We start from the raw sequence: 14,989 nt of genomic DNA, 5'->3' as shown, positions 1-14,989 counted from the left end.
CAAGCTTATAACATGCGAGCTTGCAACAACCAACAAATTGAATGTTTTCTGTTGTTAACTGTCTCTTCTTTTTTAGCAGATATGAAGCCTCAAGGCGTCCCCGTCCCCACAGCTACGTCCCCTAGCCTCCCCTGGCCCGTCATTATCGGAATACCAGCAGGCATCGCCTTCATCTTAGGCACCGCCCTCCTGTGGTTCTGCCAATCAAAACGCACCTGCTCCTCTTCTTCTTCATCGTCCTCCGCTCTCCCCGCCGCACAGCGTCTACCTGCGGCCAGTCGGGACCGAGCCTGCCCGGCGCTGCCCGCTCAGCCGGCCACCGGGGATAAAGATTGTCTTTCATACGAGGACTACGTCGCCCATCAGCAGCTGCTCCTGGCTCAGGGGGGCACTGGGTTAGCTCCTAAGGTCTATCCAAAGATCTACACGGATATACACACGCACACACATTCACACGTGGACGGGAAAGTGCACCAGCATCAGCACATTCACTACCAGTGTTAGCACGCTTTGGTGTTTCACATCCAACTCTTACATGAACATGTCCCCATGCATGCAGACTCATTCACAACTGTCCGTACAAGCTGCTGACAAACAGAGCAAAGAACATGGAAAAGCCACACGGAAGAGGCCGTGCGGATTCACACAACTCTTCCTCATTCTGCTGCAGCCACGTTATTGTGACTTTTTCAAGACAAACAATGAAGAATGTAAAGAAAGAAGATCCTTATTTTTAGGCAATCCAGTGGAGTCTATGAAAAAAAATCCCAAAACATATTTTATTCAGAGCTTTTTTTATATGAAATCTTTTTCTGTAGATTTTTAAAACCCTCTTATTTTTTTGTTCAAAGGTTTTATTTTGAAGCAACAATGAACTCTTCAGCTTCAAGGTTACTTTTTCTGTTCTTTTTAGTATTTTGGACACAACCGCAACCTCCTCAGTAACAGTAGAAATAGCTCGCCTACAACTATAGCTACTCATGTATATAGTGGGAAACGATTATATGGCATTTAGCACGCTCCTTCATCCTGGGTAATCTATAAAGAACAATATAGCATGTATGTAATGTAATAGCTTAATTTCAGAGTGTATCTCAGGCGTCAGCCCAACTGAGCCATAAAAAAACGTAAATCAAGGCAAACTCGAACTGTATCCACACCCTGTGTAAGGATGAGTGCTGCTGGGTTTTGCTTCTGTCCAGCTGCTATCTGGGTACTGTGTGAAAAAGAGCTGATGTCAAATTGAGTTAGAGATCAAACAGCATGGATCTCTCTATGTAGATTATTTTATTGCTTCAAGGAGCTCCTCCAGACGACAGTTGCAGAATCAATCATTACATCTGTCCCAATTTTGATAAGTATCTACTGACAGCTTCTGCCCACTTTACTTGCCGGAGAAAAGTGGTATTTCCTGTTTTGCATTGTGGCCTTTGCAGCTTTGTTTGATCCTTATTGACTTTAGTATAGAGTGATATCAGTTCTCCTGATATAGCCAACAGAGCACAGGGATCATCAACAATGCCTTGCTGTAAAACGGTGCCTTTTAGGAATTGTTTCCAGACTTCGTGGATCACAGTCGGATCATTGGATATGTCGCAGATTCTTGTTAATCTGTTATGAGATTTGGAGGGCTTATAGAGAGGCACTTCATATTAAACTCTTCTTCTTAAAGCGCCTCGCAATATGACCTCAAGTATAATGGAACAGGGTTTGCATGTGCTTTGTTCTCGACAAATGGAAGTTGTCTCATGTTTTTATCTAAAGAGGAAATGTGTTGGATAAAGGGCTTCCTTCTCACCTGCAGAGCATTCTGTCAAACTGATCAAGACAATGGAAGATGTTGTAGTAAAAACGTTCTAGATGCTAAAAAGTTAAAATGATCGGTTAAAGCATGACTTTCTTACCTTCTGCCCTTTATGCATTACAGCATGTTGGAAGCAACAAAAGATTTCTTCTCCTGTTTGTTTCAGGCAAACTTTCTGATTGCACCTTAGGTCTGCTTCAGGGCTTTAAGTCCTTTTTCAACAGTTCCATGTCCGCTTTTGTAATCCCTATTTAAAGCGAGATGTAAGCAGCATGTAAGCATTTTGTCACCTGATTTACACCAACTCTGTATTCCTGAAACAGCTACCCAACTGACTGGCTAGCCTGCCTTCATCAAGCTGACTGACAGAAGAACTTGACTGAACCAAAATAGTTTGTCATCATTTAATGGTAAAGCATCAACAGTATTTGCAAGTATTGATTTATTGATTTTATTTTGCTGCCCACCCTAGCGAGTGAGTCTGCCTGTAGTGAAACAGATGTGGTTCATAACACACACTGCAAAAAAGGGGTGTCTAAAAACAAGATAAAAACACTAAATCTGAGGGAAATTATCTTGCTGCATGGACAGTTTCACTTGACAAGATTTCTTGAATTATTATATAAGATTGTTAAATCTAGAAATAAGCATGTTGAACACTTAAAAAATGAAATGACTTCTTAAAACAAGATAAATTATCCAACACTTTTAAATATAAGGGTTTTTTTATCTTGGTAAGAACCAAATAATTTGCAGGGCATATACTTCAGGCTGTTTGTGTGAGTTTAACAGCTTTCTATGCAGATGACACTTCATTAAACACAACAAAAATAGAATTGAAGTGTAAAAAAATATGGGGGGGGGGTCATTTAATAAATTGCGAGTGTATCTGTTCTGTGAGACTATTGGCTTGTGTGCCTTCCTTCTGTTATCTAGTGGAGGGCAGTTCAGATCAACCTGTTCTCATGGTGTGACGTCTCCACCTCATTCCAATGATGATGGCGTCTGTGCTCTCTTGATCAGATGAAGCGGGTTGTGGAGTTGTGTTGGGAGTTTTCTCTGAGTTACACAAAGTAAGAATCTGATCAGCTCACCCTCATCCTTTCTGAAAACCTGCTTTTTTTCCCCCCCTGAGTTGTTTGTCTACTGCTTCTTAGAGTCTTTGCATGATGACCTTCGCAAAGATTTTGATGACAGTTTCACTCATCACAGATACTCAGAGCTCTTTGTTGGGTATCTTTATGATTACACAGATTGACCGGACATCTGGTGTCTTCTTCCACACCCATATGACGTAGCAGCTCTGGTTCCTTTATCTCTGGAGCTTTAAACAGAATCAAAATACAGTATCACAAACATTTAGAGACATATGTTCTGCAAGAAAAAAAACATGTTAAATTATAATCTTTTGTGACATGTTCAAAGACTGATTATGTCTGGGATGTTTGATTCTGTATGTTTTCTGCAGATTGACCACTAACTTTATTGACCACCTTAAGAGACCTTTTTTAAATGGAGAACGACAAATGTGTTTTAATTGCATTTACATGTGGGTTTTAGACTTTTTCACTTGCTGTTTGATTACAATGCAGTTTCATATTAATGCTCTTTGAAAGCCTCCATGTGTTTTCATTTCTTTCGGCTGATTCGACTTCCGCTGTGATTCATATATCTCTGACTCTCATGTGGTTTGTTGCACCTTTTAGGCTGTGACAACTGAAACCTTTATCATTCTCATTAATGCATTAAGTTTGGTAAAAGTAGGTAAATTCCTGACATTACTCTTCCTGGCTTCATGCTGAGCAGAGGTCTAATCAGCCCCATTAACTGGAAACACCTGTGTGGGTGTTCAGAGCCTTTGATTTGTTAACCGCAGGTCACCAGCAGCTGTTTGGAGTAAAGCAATTAGTACACCATATAAATGATCCTAGAATAAGCTGTTTTCAAAGCCAATGTAAGCTCACTTTGGAGAGAGTGGATAGAAAAGGTCATATTTGTCATTATGTGAGGGATTATAAGACCCCTGTGGAGCCAATGCATCAGGAGAAAGTCATCAGCGATCCACAACATCCTAATCTTCAAACTGGAATAAAAAAAGGATTTTAAGTACAAAGCATGTATTTCTACTAACACTGACATCACTGACATCACACTATCTAAAGATTACTTTTAAAACAACTATTAAAGCATGATAATCATCTGCGAGAGAAGTAGAATATTGTTTTGTTTTTTTACTTGTTTTGTTCATGTATTGAAATGACCATTAGTTGTTCTTTTATTCTCATTGTTTCACTACATTTTTGATTCCAGTGCTCCTTGTAAGTGTTGATAGAAGTGGATATTTGCTCACAACACACCATAATCAGATCATATTAAACCACTCAAACCTCTTTGGAAAGCCACAACAAATCTTCCCAGTGCACAACCAGTTCCCTCTCTCTCAGGTCTCTGTCTTATGTGTGCTCCTCAATCTGAACCACTATATAAAAACCTAAAAGATTATGCTAAAATAAGATTTAGATTTCAGCTGTTTTGCATTACAGCACTCCAACATGTGTATGGTTGAAACAGTGAGCTGAGTCATTAAAACATGAAAAATGTACACGTTGAATGTAAAAAGAAACTGGAGGCTTGTCATGTAGAAGGGTTTTTGTCTCTGCAGACCTTCTTCAGGATAAAATACAACAGTGAGAAGTTTATAAGAGGTGCGTTTAATTTGTTCTATTTGTGCAAGTAAATCTCAGCAGGAAACCTACACATATATATATATATACAAACAGATAGGTCACATGCCACCTTTTTTATAAGACTCATCTGTATGTTATCTTTATCCTGCAAAGATGGAAACCAGCTCCTATTCAAGCCTCCAGTTTCTTTGAAATCCCTTTTATTTTGTTTGAAACCTGTGAAGTTGTGTACTATTTCATTTTCTGAAGGATAAGAAGACCCAGACAAGATAAGCCACATCTCTATAACTGCAAAAAGATCTCTTTAACTAAATGAATTAAGAAAACCTGCATGTCATACATCAAACAGAAACAGACAGCCTGTGACCATGTTCACCTTCTCTCCTTTCCTGCACAAGAAATAAAAAATAAATCTGAAATTCTGAACATCTGTACATCTAAAGTACAAAGTTAAATCACATCAAAACAAAGCAAAGAAAAATAATATATCAAAATTATAATGTTACAGTCCCAAACAGACACATGTTAATTTATTCCCCTCTCTAGAAACAGCATTAACTAAAGAAATTATTTGAATTATTGCATTGGTAGCTCTCCCTCTGACATGTTTTTCTTGTCCTCCCATCTTTTCTGCTTAATAACATCTGTCCCCCTGAACAGCTGGAGTGTGAAGTTTAGCTTTCTAATGTTGGAGGAGTGGAAATGTTTCCAAACAATCACATTTTGTCATCTTTTTCACTCATTTCACGTGTTAAACCCAAATGTTTTATTGTGTCAAAGCTAATGGACTGCCAGTAGACAGACTGTGTATATGTGCACTTAGCACTAGCATGTACATGGAATGACATTAGTGTTGAAATAATAGTAAGTGTTAGATAATTTAGTGAGGATGCTCCGGACCATACAGTAGCTCTAGCGAACACATTGGCCCACTTAACATTGTCTCAAGACTCAAAAACAAAGCGTGACTCTAATTTATTTTATTTTCAACATGTTTTTTTTTTCATATAATTGGGCATTATACTGCATGAGTGGATTTTGTGTTATAGTAGTAATGTAAGCTATGTAGCAAATACCATGTTCATGACATTGTAAGATACTGTATTTATACGTGCCGACGGAATATACAAAATTTTATTGCTAATCTTTGTATTGACAATCCTGTGCAGTCTTGTCATTTAGGTTAATTTTTTTTGTTTTCTTCCATTGTAATCATTTTATTGGTGCCATTAAAAAAAGGTCAATCTATGTATTTTATGTTTTTGTTCTTTAAAGTTCAATCTAATCTGGGCGGGAGAGAGAGATTGCAGTCCAGAACAATAGTTCTCAGTACTACAGGATTGTCTTTAAGTGAGTGTCCTCTAAATAGTTGCAGCCCTTCGATTGTGAGAGCCGCAACCGGCGTTTCATCTGTCATCAAGTCTGTCGGGAGAGATGACAGACGGACAAGCGGTGCGTGCAGATGGAGGGTGTGAAGGCCCAGCATCTCTCTCTCTCTCTCTCTCTCTCTCTCTCTCTCTCTTACTCATCTAAGGAAAGAAGATGATGAAAGAAAACAATGTTGAAAGGATGGGGCACTGCAGCAGAGTGGAGGAAGCAATAGGGCAGGACATGAAGTATAAGGACTGAAGTATAAGATAATATACACCTTAACAGTAGTATTCTGCATGTTGTTTAGATTTTAAGCAGCATGTTGTTGTATGTTTTTACTTTTCAATCCTTAAACCTATGGAAGTTGGGGATCTATCTGTGGCATTATTTTATAACATCTATTTTTTTCCAGTTGAAATGATGAAGGCACTTGTCAAATGACAACGTAGTACAAAATGTGAACCGTACTTTAGTGTTTCATTTTTACTTTTGTTCTTAAGATTTCATTAAACTTTTTTGTTTTAATACAAAATTAACCAAAACACTGACAATGAGGAAAATCTTGGGTAGATAATAATTAGCAATAATTAACAATATATTTAGTCAGTATGGTAACCTTACACATTAGCTTCATGGCTGCAGGAGCCACTTCTAGAAGCACAGGGTCAATGGAAATACTGGTGTCTCACAATAAATTAGAATATCAGACAAAAGTTTAATTATGTCAGTAATTAAATTCAAAAGGTGCAAATAACACATTATATAGATCCATTACACACAGAATGAAACAGTTCATGTCTTTATTTAATTTCTTCTAATTACAATGATTATGGCTTACATTTAATGAAGACCTAAAATTCAGTGTCTCAAAGAAATTTAATATTACAAAAGACCAATTTTAAAAAGTATATTTATTATGGAAATGTTGGCCTCTGAAAAGTATGTCACTATATGACTCAATACTTGGTTGGGTCTAATGTATTGCGATGCACATGTATATCAATATATAACATATCTGCTGGATTACTATGTTGCAAAATGTAATAAAATAGTTAACATGCATCTCCCCGGAGCAAGACCCCGAACCTGAAGCTGCTCTCGATGGGCAGGCCAGCGTTTGCACGGCAGCTTCACCACTGTTGGTATATAAATGTATGTGTTTGAACAAGTGAATGAGGGACAAATTGTGAAGCGCTTTGTCTGCTCAGGTGAAAAGGCATTATATCACAAATGGGCAACGTACAGCCCCCGGGCATTTAAACCATCTAAATCTGACCCACAATGGCCTCAAAGGAATAAAAAAAGACCTCCACCCAACAATAAAACACAACAATGAAGGCTCAGTGAACTGTTTTTTTTTTTTGCCAGTAAATGATGAGTAGCTAACAGGCATTTATATATATGAGAGTGTATTATAGTTTATAATTCTATAGTTTCAGTTGAATTAAACTTTTAAAACCACACTGTGAAATTACTCCACTACAAGTAAAAGTCCTGAATTCAAAACTTACTTAAATAAAAGTACTCAGATATCAGGATCAAAATGTACTTAAAGTATCAAAAAAAAGGACTCATTATGAAGAATGGCCCTGCTCAGACTGCTTTAAATTTTCTAAATATATTATTGGGTTAATATCATTGATGCATTTAGGTAAGCAACTTTTTAATTTTATAAAGATAGGGCTCATTTTAATGACTTAAGATACTGTTAAGTGACTTGATTTAAAAACAAAATATCTAATAATTTTTAATGTGTCATGTTTTTTATGTTAAATCTCAGGCTGAAAAGTAACTAAAGCTGGAGTATGTAGTGGAGTAAAAAGGATAATATTTGCCCCTGGAGTAGAAGTATAAAACTGAAATACTCAAGTAAAGTATATGTACACCTGAAATTTGTACTTAAGTACAGTACTTGAGTAAATGTATTTAGTTACATTCCAACACTGGAACCATGACACTCTGGATAAAGCAACAAATAAAAGTCAGTTTGACGACAGGACATTAACTAAAACATTTCCCAGAATCTACCCATGTTATGTAATTGTTTTGCTTTTCTTGTTTCCACAGATTCCATTAAAATTGGATCAAACATCACATAAAATGTTCATGACCCATTTTCCATTCGTGTATTGGCTGTTTTGACCAACATAGGCTCATTAATATGCAAATACTGTTTCATAACTTTTTGTATTGTAAATTCGAAGACTGGCAGGGTTCAGGCAATGGGGTAAGAAAAAAAAAAGAAACACTGAAAATATACCAAGAAGTAAAAACCCTCACAGGAATCTGCGGTTTTGAAATTGTTGCAAAGTCAACAGTTACTCATGACTACATGACCTAACCCAGGAATTTACAAATCCATGATGTGTTGGATTTCCATACACCTGGTTAGCTTCACTGGTGATAAATAAATAGCAGAGGCAGTGTATGTAGGATTTAAAGCTATGAAGGACGTATTAAATGCTACATTTTTTTAAGTGTGAGATAAGAGCAGGAAAAACTGGCCTGATAACAGATACACTACAAGGCAAATATGTGACTTTCCAGGCTTGTTGTCATCCTTGACATTCAACTCTCATTCTTTCCTTATCTCAGAGATTATAGCCTGCTTTTCCCTGCTTCTTTTTTTTCCTCTCGTGATTTTGATTGACTTGAAGAGTTGCGGGTGAAGACGATGGGGAGGACAGACAGAGGAGGAAAAGATGAAGAGAGGCAGGGAGGAGGAGGATGACACAGAGCGGAGCTGCTGACAGAAGTGTTGAGCTCACCGCTGCTCCAAACTGACGAGAGGAGATGAGAAAATGGAGAGGAGATCAGTGAGGAGTGTAGAAGTGTCGATTGAGACGGGAAAAAATGTGGAGGACAGGAAGGGAGGAAAATGTGTCACAGAGGCTCGATAACCATCTTCATTTGTCATCTGGATGCTTGAATCAAATTGATATTTTATTACTGATAAAAAATATGCTTTCTATGCATTAATAACAGTCTTAAAATCTAACGGTGTAATAGCTTTCATTTTCTTAGTGAAAACTAATCATTTAGAGTTGTATTTCCAGTGCAGCACCTTGTGTCTCTCTATTTAACATTTTTTTTAACCACACGAGAGTCTCATTAACCAGTTTCCATTCAAGGTCCTTTTTTTGGAGAATTGGTGGTTGTGTTTAGGGGGAGATAGCAGGTCAACAATAAATGCCACATAGAATTGGTGACATCATCTGAAAGCTGTGAACCTGTAGATTAATTTGATGCGTGTCAAAAATATCAATAATAAATTGACTTATATTAATCTTTTGACCCCTTATACACCTAAATAGGTTTAAATAAATAAATAAATATGTCCCTTTGAAGTCCATTTCCATGTTCAACTATGTTCCATAAGTTGTTGCAACAATTTTTAAATAATAAATCAAAAATACAATTTTATTCATATCGAGAATGGATAAAAATGGTCAAAAACCCTCCAGAATATAACATCAATATGCCAAGACCTTTGGAACAACATAGAAGAGTCCATGCTGAGATTGGGGTTCAAAAACTTTGGTCATTTTGGTGATTTCTGTATTTTCAACGATTGGATGACGAGCACTTCTGTTCTTCTAACTGCTGAGTGGGCCGTTGGAATTTTAACAGGTTAAGATTACAAGCTTCATAGAGGGCCCAGAAGTCCACATACATTAAAAGTGTCACAACAATAAACACATGAGGTATCAGGTCATGGGTCCTGTTACAAAAGAGCAGAGATTATCCTGTTAAATAAATAATCTCTTTGTTAGAAATAATAACAAAGAATTGCTGAGCATTCCACAATCATACCTGAGTCTAATTACAAAAGGTGTGTTGTTTGATTATAAGGTGTTTTTTATAGTCTCTTTGATCAAGTCTTTTCCATAGTCCATATATGGCTATGCATACATTAAGCACATACAATTTATTATTTTTTATCTTTTCTGTGTGTTTTCTCGAAAAGTAACTTCAGTCAATTCAGTATATTATAGTACGTTAATTCATCCCAGCATACAACTTAAAAAGGTTCCTCCAAATTTTCTTAATTAGTCAACACTTACTATTAAAAAAAAGAGAGGATAAAAGTCTTTGGCAGTAGATTTTAACTGAAGCTTTTTGTGGAATGAACCTTTAACCTTTTAGAGCTTGTGGTTTTGCAGATCTTTGTGACTCAGTGTGTACCACTGAGCAGAAGGGTGTGAAGGCATTCCTAAGCTGTTGAGATGAAGGATGGAGCCTTTGTTGGGTTTTGTTTTGTTTTTCTTTTGACATGAACCTTCAGTCAATGTTTGTAGTTTCATACAGAAAGTAAAAAAAAAATTGTTTGGTGGCTGTTTGATGCAAATCTTTTTTTCTCGCAATATGAGAGAGAAACAACAGTTTAAAGCAGCTCTATGGAACTTTCTTTCTTTTGTTGGTTTTGGCGGCCCCCGTGTTCAAAACCAGTAGTGGTTTGATCAACATCACTTTCGGTGTCGCTAAGATCTGCAGCTGCCAAACTCCCTTTGGAAAACCTCTCATTTAACTGCAGCAAGGTCTGAAAGTCGGCCCTGTTCAGTCCTGGTTCTGGTTCTCCTGTGCCTTCCTTCCCTTCAACGGGCACGGTGTCGGTATTGGATCCCAGGAAGTGGGAGGTGAGCTCCAGGTCGTGCTGACGATAGCAGATTGAATCAGCCACAGGTGCCAGACATAAATAGTCAAACTTCTTGCTTATGGTCTCATTTGCTTATGCTGGTCATAGAGAAGCATCAGTATAATATCGAGACTGTTTTATAACCAGTTCAAAACTTAATTTTAATAGTTGGACTTCAATTATCCGAAATACTTTGATGCTTATGTCATTGCAATGGATAGCAAATAGACAAAAGGCCAAAGTAAATATGTTTTCTCTGGGTGTTTGAGTGAGTCTGTGAGCATACTTTTACCAGAATTTACTTTTGTGTAACTAAGTTATCGCAATTATGGTTTAAAGTTTGCTCTTCTCCATTTCAGCCCCTCTTCCTCTGGCCAATAGGATGGCTGCATTTTGACTAAATTCTGACCATTGCCAGAGCAAATGTTTAGTCCTTTAGACCCTGAGGTCTTGCAGGACATTTTTCTCAGTCTCCGAGGGTCCTGGTGTGTGGTTGGCTGGTTTAAAAGGGTGTGAACCCATGGAGGAGATTCCTGGGAGCTTGAGTCAACAGCAGCTGTGGTTGGTGATGAAGAGAAGCTGTCCAAAGATCTTTTTACCGGCAACTGCCTTTTCACTGTGAAAGGACGGCTCAGGTGAATGGAGTCAGTGACCATGAAGGGCTCACACACTGACACGCACCTGGGGAAAAAACATACACAGATCTACCCATCGAAATCTGACAGATACCTTCACACACACATCGACTCGTCTGGAAAGATTGACAATTTAGTAAAGTGTGTATGCAACATGTGCACACAGCTACACATGGAGGTTTGCACACAGATGCTCACACACAGACACACACACACAAAAGCACAGATGCGAGCGTTACACACACACACACACACACACACACACAGATGGTAACAACACAGACACCTGGCTGGCATTGAAGCGCTGTTCTGTTTGCATACCTCTCCCTCTCTCCACTCATCCTCCACACAGCCACAAAGCTGCCATTAAAACTAGGAAAACAAAAACACAAAAAAGAGGCTAAAAGGGGGCAACAGGCGGCTTCCATCCTTCTTCCACCCATCCCTCCCTTCCACCCTTCCTCCCTTTCCCCGTCTCTCCCTCTGTACCAAATGTTTATCTTCCCCCCGTGAAAAGAGAGGGATGTGGACAGACAGGGTGAGAAAAGAAAGAAATCTGGCAGAGGGGAAGGGAGCCAAGGCCTTTAAAGTCTGCCACAGAGCCGTGACAAAAGCCTCCTAATCTCGGTGTTGTCTTTCGGCCCCTTTTTCTCCCCGCACATCCTGCCAAGTGTGTGTCTGTGTGTGTGTGAGAGAGAGTGCCTAAGAGAAAAAAAGAGAGCAAGAAAGTCAGAGTCAGTGTGTGTTATGCAAGAAACAGCGTGCATTTGTGTATTTGTTTGAGAAATTAGTAAAAAAAAAAATGCAAGGCAAGTTGGTGTGTGAGGAAAGATTTTGTGTGATAAGGAAGTTTGGTGTGTGTGTGTGTGTGTGTGTGTGTGTATGTGTGTGAATCTGACAGGAAAGGAATCTTTCCACAGCCGTGCTGACATCACTCAAGCATGCATAGGACAGTTGGAGGAGGCCGGGCCCCTTCAAAGGCAACAGCCAGCCCGCCTTAACATGTGGGATGCCTGCGTGTGTGTATGTACACGTGCATGTGTGTGTATTAAACAAAAAGCGAGTGGTCCAGGTCGCCCATCCTCACCTGTTCCTCTTTGACTGATAAACCGCCCCTATTCAGCTCTCTTCCGCTGCTTAAATGCAACAGAACTGCTTTCCTTGTGTGTCCAACAATTCCTCGATGTCATCCTTTCCACCCGCTTCAAAAGCAGCAGATGTGAACAGAAGTGTGTGTGTGTGTGTGTGTGTGTGTGTGTGACCTCCTGAGCGTCCCTTCCTCATCCTGTAGATCCCTATCAGGGGCAGCTGTGGTCCAAAGGCCTTCACACACAGCAGAGGAATGCATAGTGCAGCTATCATGATATATACAGGGCTGTGATAGACTATAGTGCCACCTACAGGCCGATCCATTTGATGTCCCGTCAGTGCAGCATATAGCTACTCCAATTTACTTACATATTTTCTATACATGAGTCATCTGCACAAGAAATGGTTTCACTTTATGAAGCTAAGTATCAGCTAAGACTGGTAGATTTTTCTGAAATTTATATAAATAATATAGATTTTTGTGAGCTCAATCTACTGTACGTTATGGTTTGGAAAATGTATGCAAAACCAGCTATAAAATAATAAAACACTGTTCTACTGTTTTACATTCTACTTAAACAACTATTTATTCAAATAAAAATGATATATCCATCCATGTAAATGACACAACAGGATCATATTATCACAATAAAACTGAAAATTGATGATGAGATGTAAATATTGATATACATATACAGTATATATAATCCAGCTCTACATGAAAAGAGGCAAAAATAATTCAGCTACTGTAAAAAGATAAAAATACAAATAAATAGAAATAAAAATACAGATTTCTCAGTTGTTGTTTTTTTAACCTAAAGGTGATTGCACACTGTAGGACTACACAGGAACACCTCAGGAAGACAAATAGCTCCAGTGTGAAATCATTTAGTTCATGTCGTGTCTTGCCTAGAGGGGATTACACTTAAAGCACAGAAAGGTACAAGAGTGAAATACTGAGTGACAAAGTGTGAAATCTGGATCAGATTAAGAGAGAAGCTTCTCTTTCACACACAGAAAGATGGAGATAGAGATGGAGAGACCAACAGGGAGGTAGAGAGAGAAAGAGAGAGAGAGAGAGGGAGGGAGGGGTGGACAAGCTGTGGGAACACGCTGCTGAATAATTACCACTGACATCAGAATAGTTTTCTTTAGCTCTCTGAAGTGGCAGGGCTCATTTGTACAGCCTGGAGGCATGCAGGGGTGTGTGTGTGTGTTTGAGAGTGTGTGCAGAGGAGAAAGTAAGAGAGGGAAGAGAGATAAAGAAGGAGCAGGAGATGTCCTGAGAGTATGTGTGACTTTATTTTAAAAGTGAAACATTTTTACTGTAAGTGTGAGAGGTAAAGCACAAGAGATGGCCCTGTGTGTGTGTGTGTGTGTGTGTGGGCATGAGGGAGAGATTATTCTGATTTAGTCTTCTCCCTGTCAGAGTGTGACACCATGACAGCTTAGTCTGCCCCGGGGAGCCATTTCTCTCTAAGTGGACCTTAAAAAACAGGAAACGACCTCAAATCCCACTGGAGCGCAGAGGAGGATCAGGCCTACTGACTCTGTACAATACCCTTTAACTTCACACACACACACACTCACACACACACACTCACAGTCACATGCTAGTAAGTGCCTGAATATAGCGTGTACAAACCCAGAACACACACACAGAGTCACACCTGAGCCTTCTTCAATAGACACCATTCAACACCCTGACAAGCGGGGACAATAGAGGCAGAAACGCAGGTCGACAAAGAGAGATTCGACCTGTCTGAACACATCTGGCCGTCCTCGCCTCCCGCTTCACCGCATAGGCTTTTTCCCTATGATGACTTCAGTTGATATCATGTTTCTATATGGATACACTTTGCTTTGCCTTCACTTGCAGCTGTTTTGTAACAAGATTTGAGGGTGAAATCACGAGTCATGTTACTGGAGTTTCAAGCAGCGGGCCAGGAGTGTGGAGACTATTGTTGACGGTGGTTAAAGCAACTACAAAGAGTTTTTAACTGGTTATGAAACAATTTCAATTGAATACTGATGCCTCTATATGAGCTATGTATGCAAATGTCACCATTGTTTAGAAGATTGGCTATATATCTATATAATCTAACTTTATATATCGATAAAGTTAGTCCTAATTCTGTCACTGGGTCCAATTCCCTGGAAAATCAGACAAAACAATTCACGGCAGACCAGGATTAAAAACCAATCTTAAATGTTCTTAAATATGTCCATCTATGAATGGCATCAGCTATTGGTTGCCATAACTGAAAACATGGTTGTTTTTCTTAGTCACCTTAAATCTTGAGCAATTTAGATAATATGCAGTTATGTGTTAGATTAATAATTAATTATTTGTCAGTTAAATCAATTTGCACATTTGTCTGGGATGTTGAAAGTGTTGGTTGAACTTTTTACCCCACAGTCAAACTTAATAAATACTTATACTTCATTGTTTCTACAGCAGGTGTCTGTGAGACTAATGCAACAAATACTTTTAAATGCATTTATTACAGTGTGCTTTTTTTTTTTGCTGTGTGCTGTCCCTATTTTTAATATGTTGAAAAATGTGTCTGCCCTGAAAGAATTTCCAGTTTCTTAAAATGTCCACAGGGGGCGCCAAAAATCAACCACAATTTAAAGTTCCCTGTTGCTTTAACTTCATTGCTGCCTAAAGGGCTTTCTTGATGTTACTGCAGCATTTGTCTGTCAACCATGATGTCTTGTAGAATCTAGTAAATGGACAAACATAATCCCAGTTTATCTTCATAAA

At 38.7% G+C, this 14,989-nt stretch overlaps 1 protein-coding gene across 2 annotated transcripts in view; it reads left to right on the top strand.

The window, feature by feature from the left end:
* Positions 1-4,513, top strand: part of fgfrl1a (fibroblast growth factor receptor like 1a) — an 83,445-nt gene extending 78,932 nt beyond the window's left edge. The window contains exon 8 of one of the 2 annotated variants that reach the window (XM_059345835.1): positions 80-4,513. In XM_059345835.1, the coding sequence (XP_059201818.1) occupies positions 80-504 (425 nt within the window). In that variant the 3' untranslated portion in view covers positions 505-4,513. Of the gene's footprint in view, positions 1-76 lie in introns of both variants that reach the window. The other variant, XM_059345834.1, reaches the window with a different exon arrangement.
* Positions 4,514-14,989: the final 10,476 nt, after the last annotated feature.

The sequence above is a fragment of the Centropristis striata genome, chromosome 12, assembly GCF_030273125.1.
Source record: "Centropristis striata isolate RG_2023a ecotype Rhode Island chromosome 12, C.striata_1.0, whole genome shotgun sequence".
Taxonomy (NCBI): domain Eukaryota; kingdom Metazoa; phylum Chordata; class Actinopteri; order Perciformes; family Serranidae; genus Centropristis; species Centropristis striata.
The sequence above is the reverse complement of the archived record's forward strand: the minus strand, read 5'-3'. Positions and strand labels throughout refer to the sequence as shown.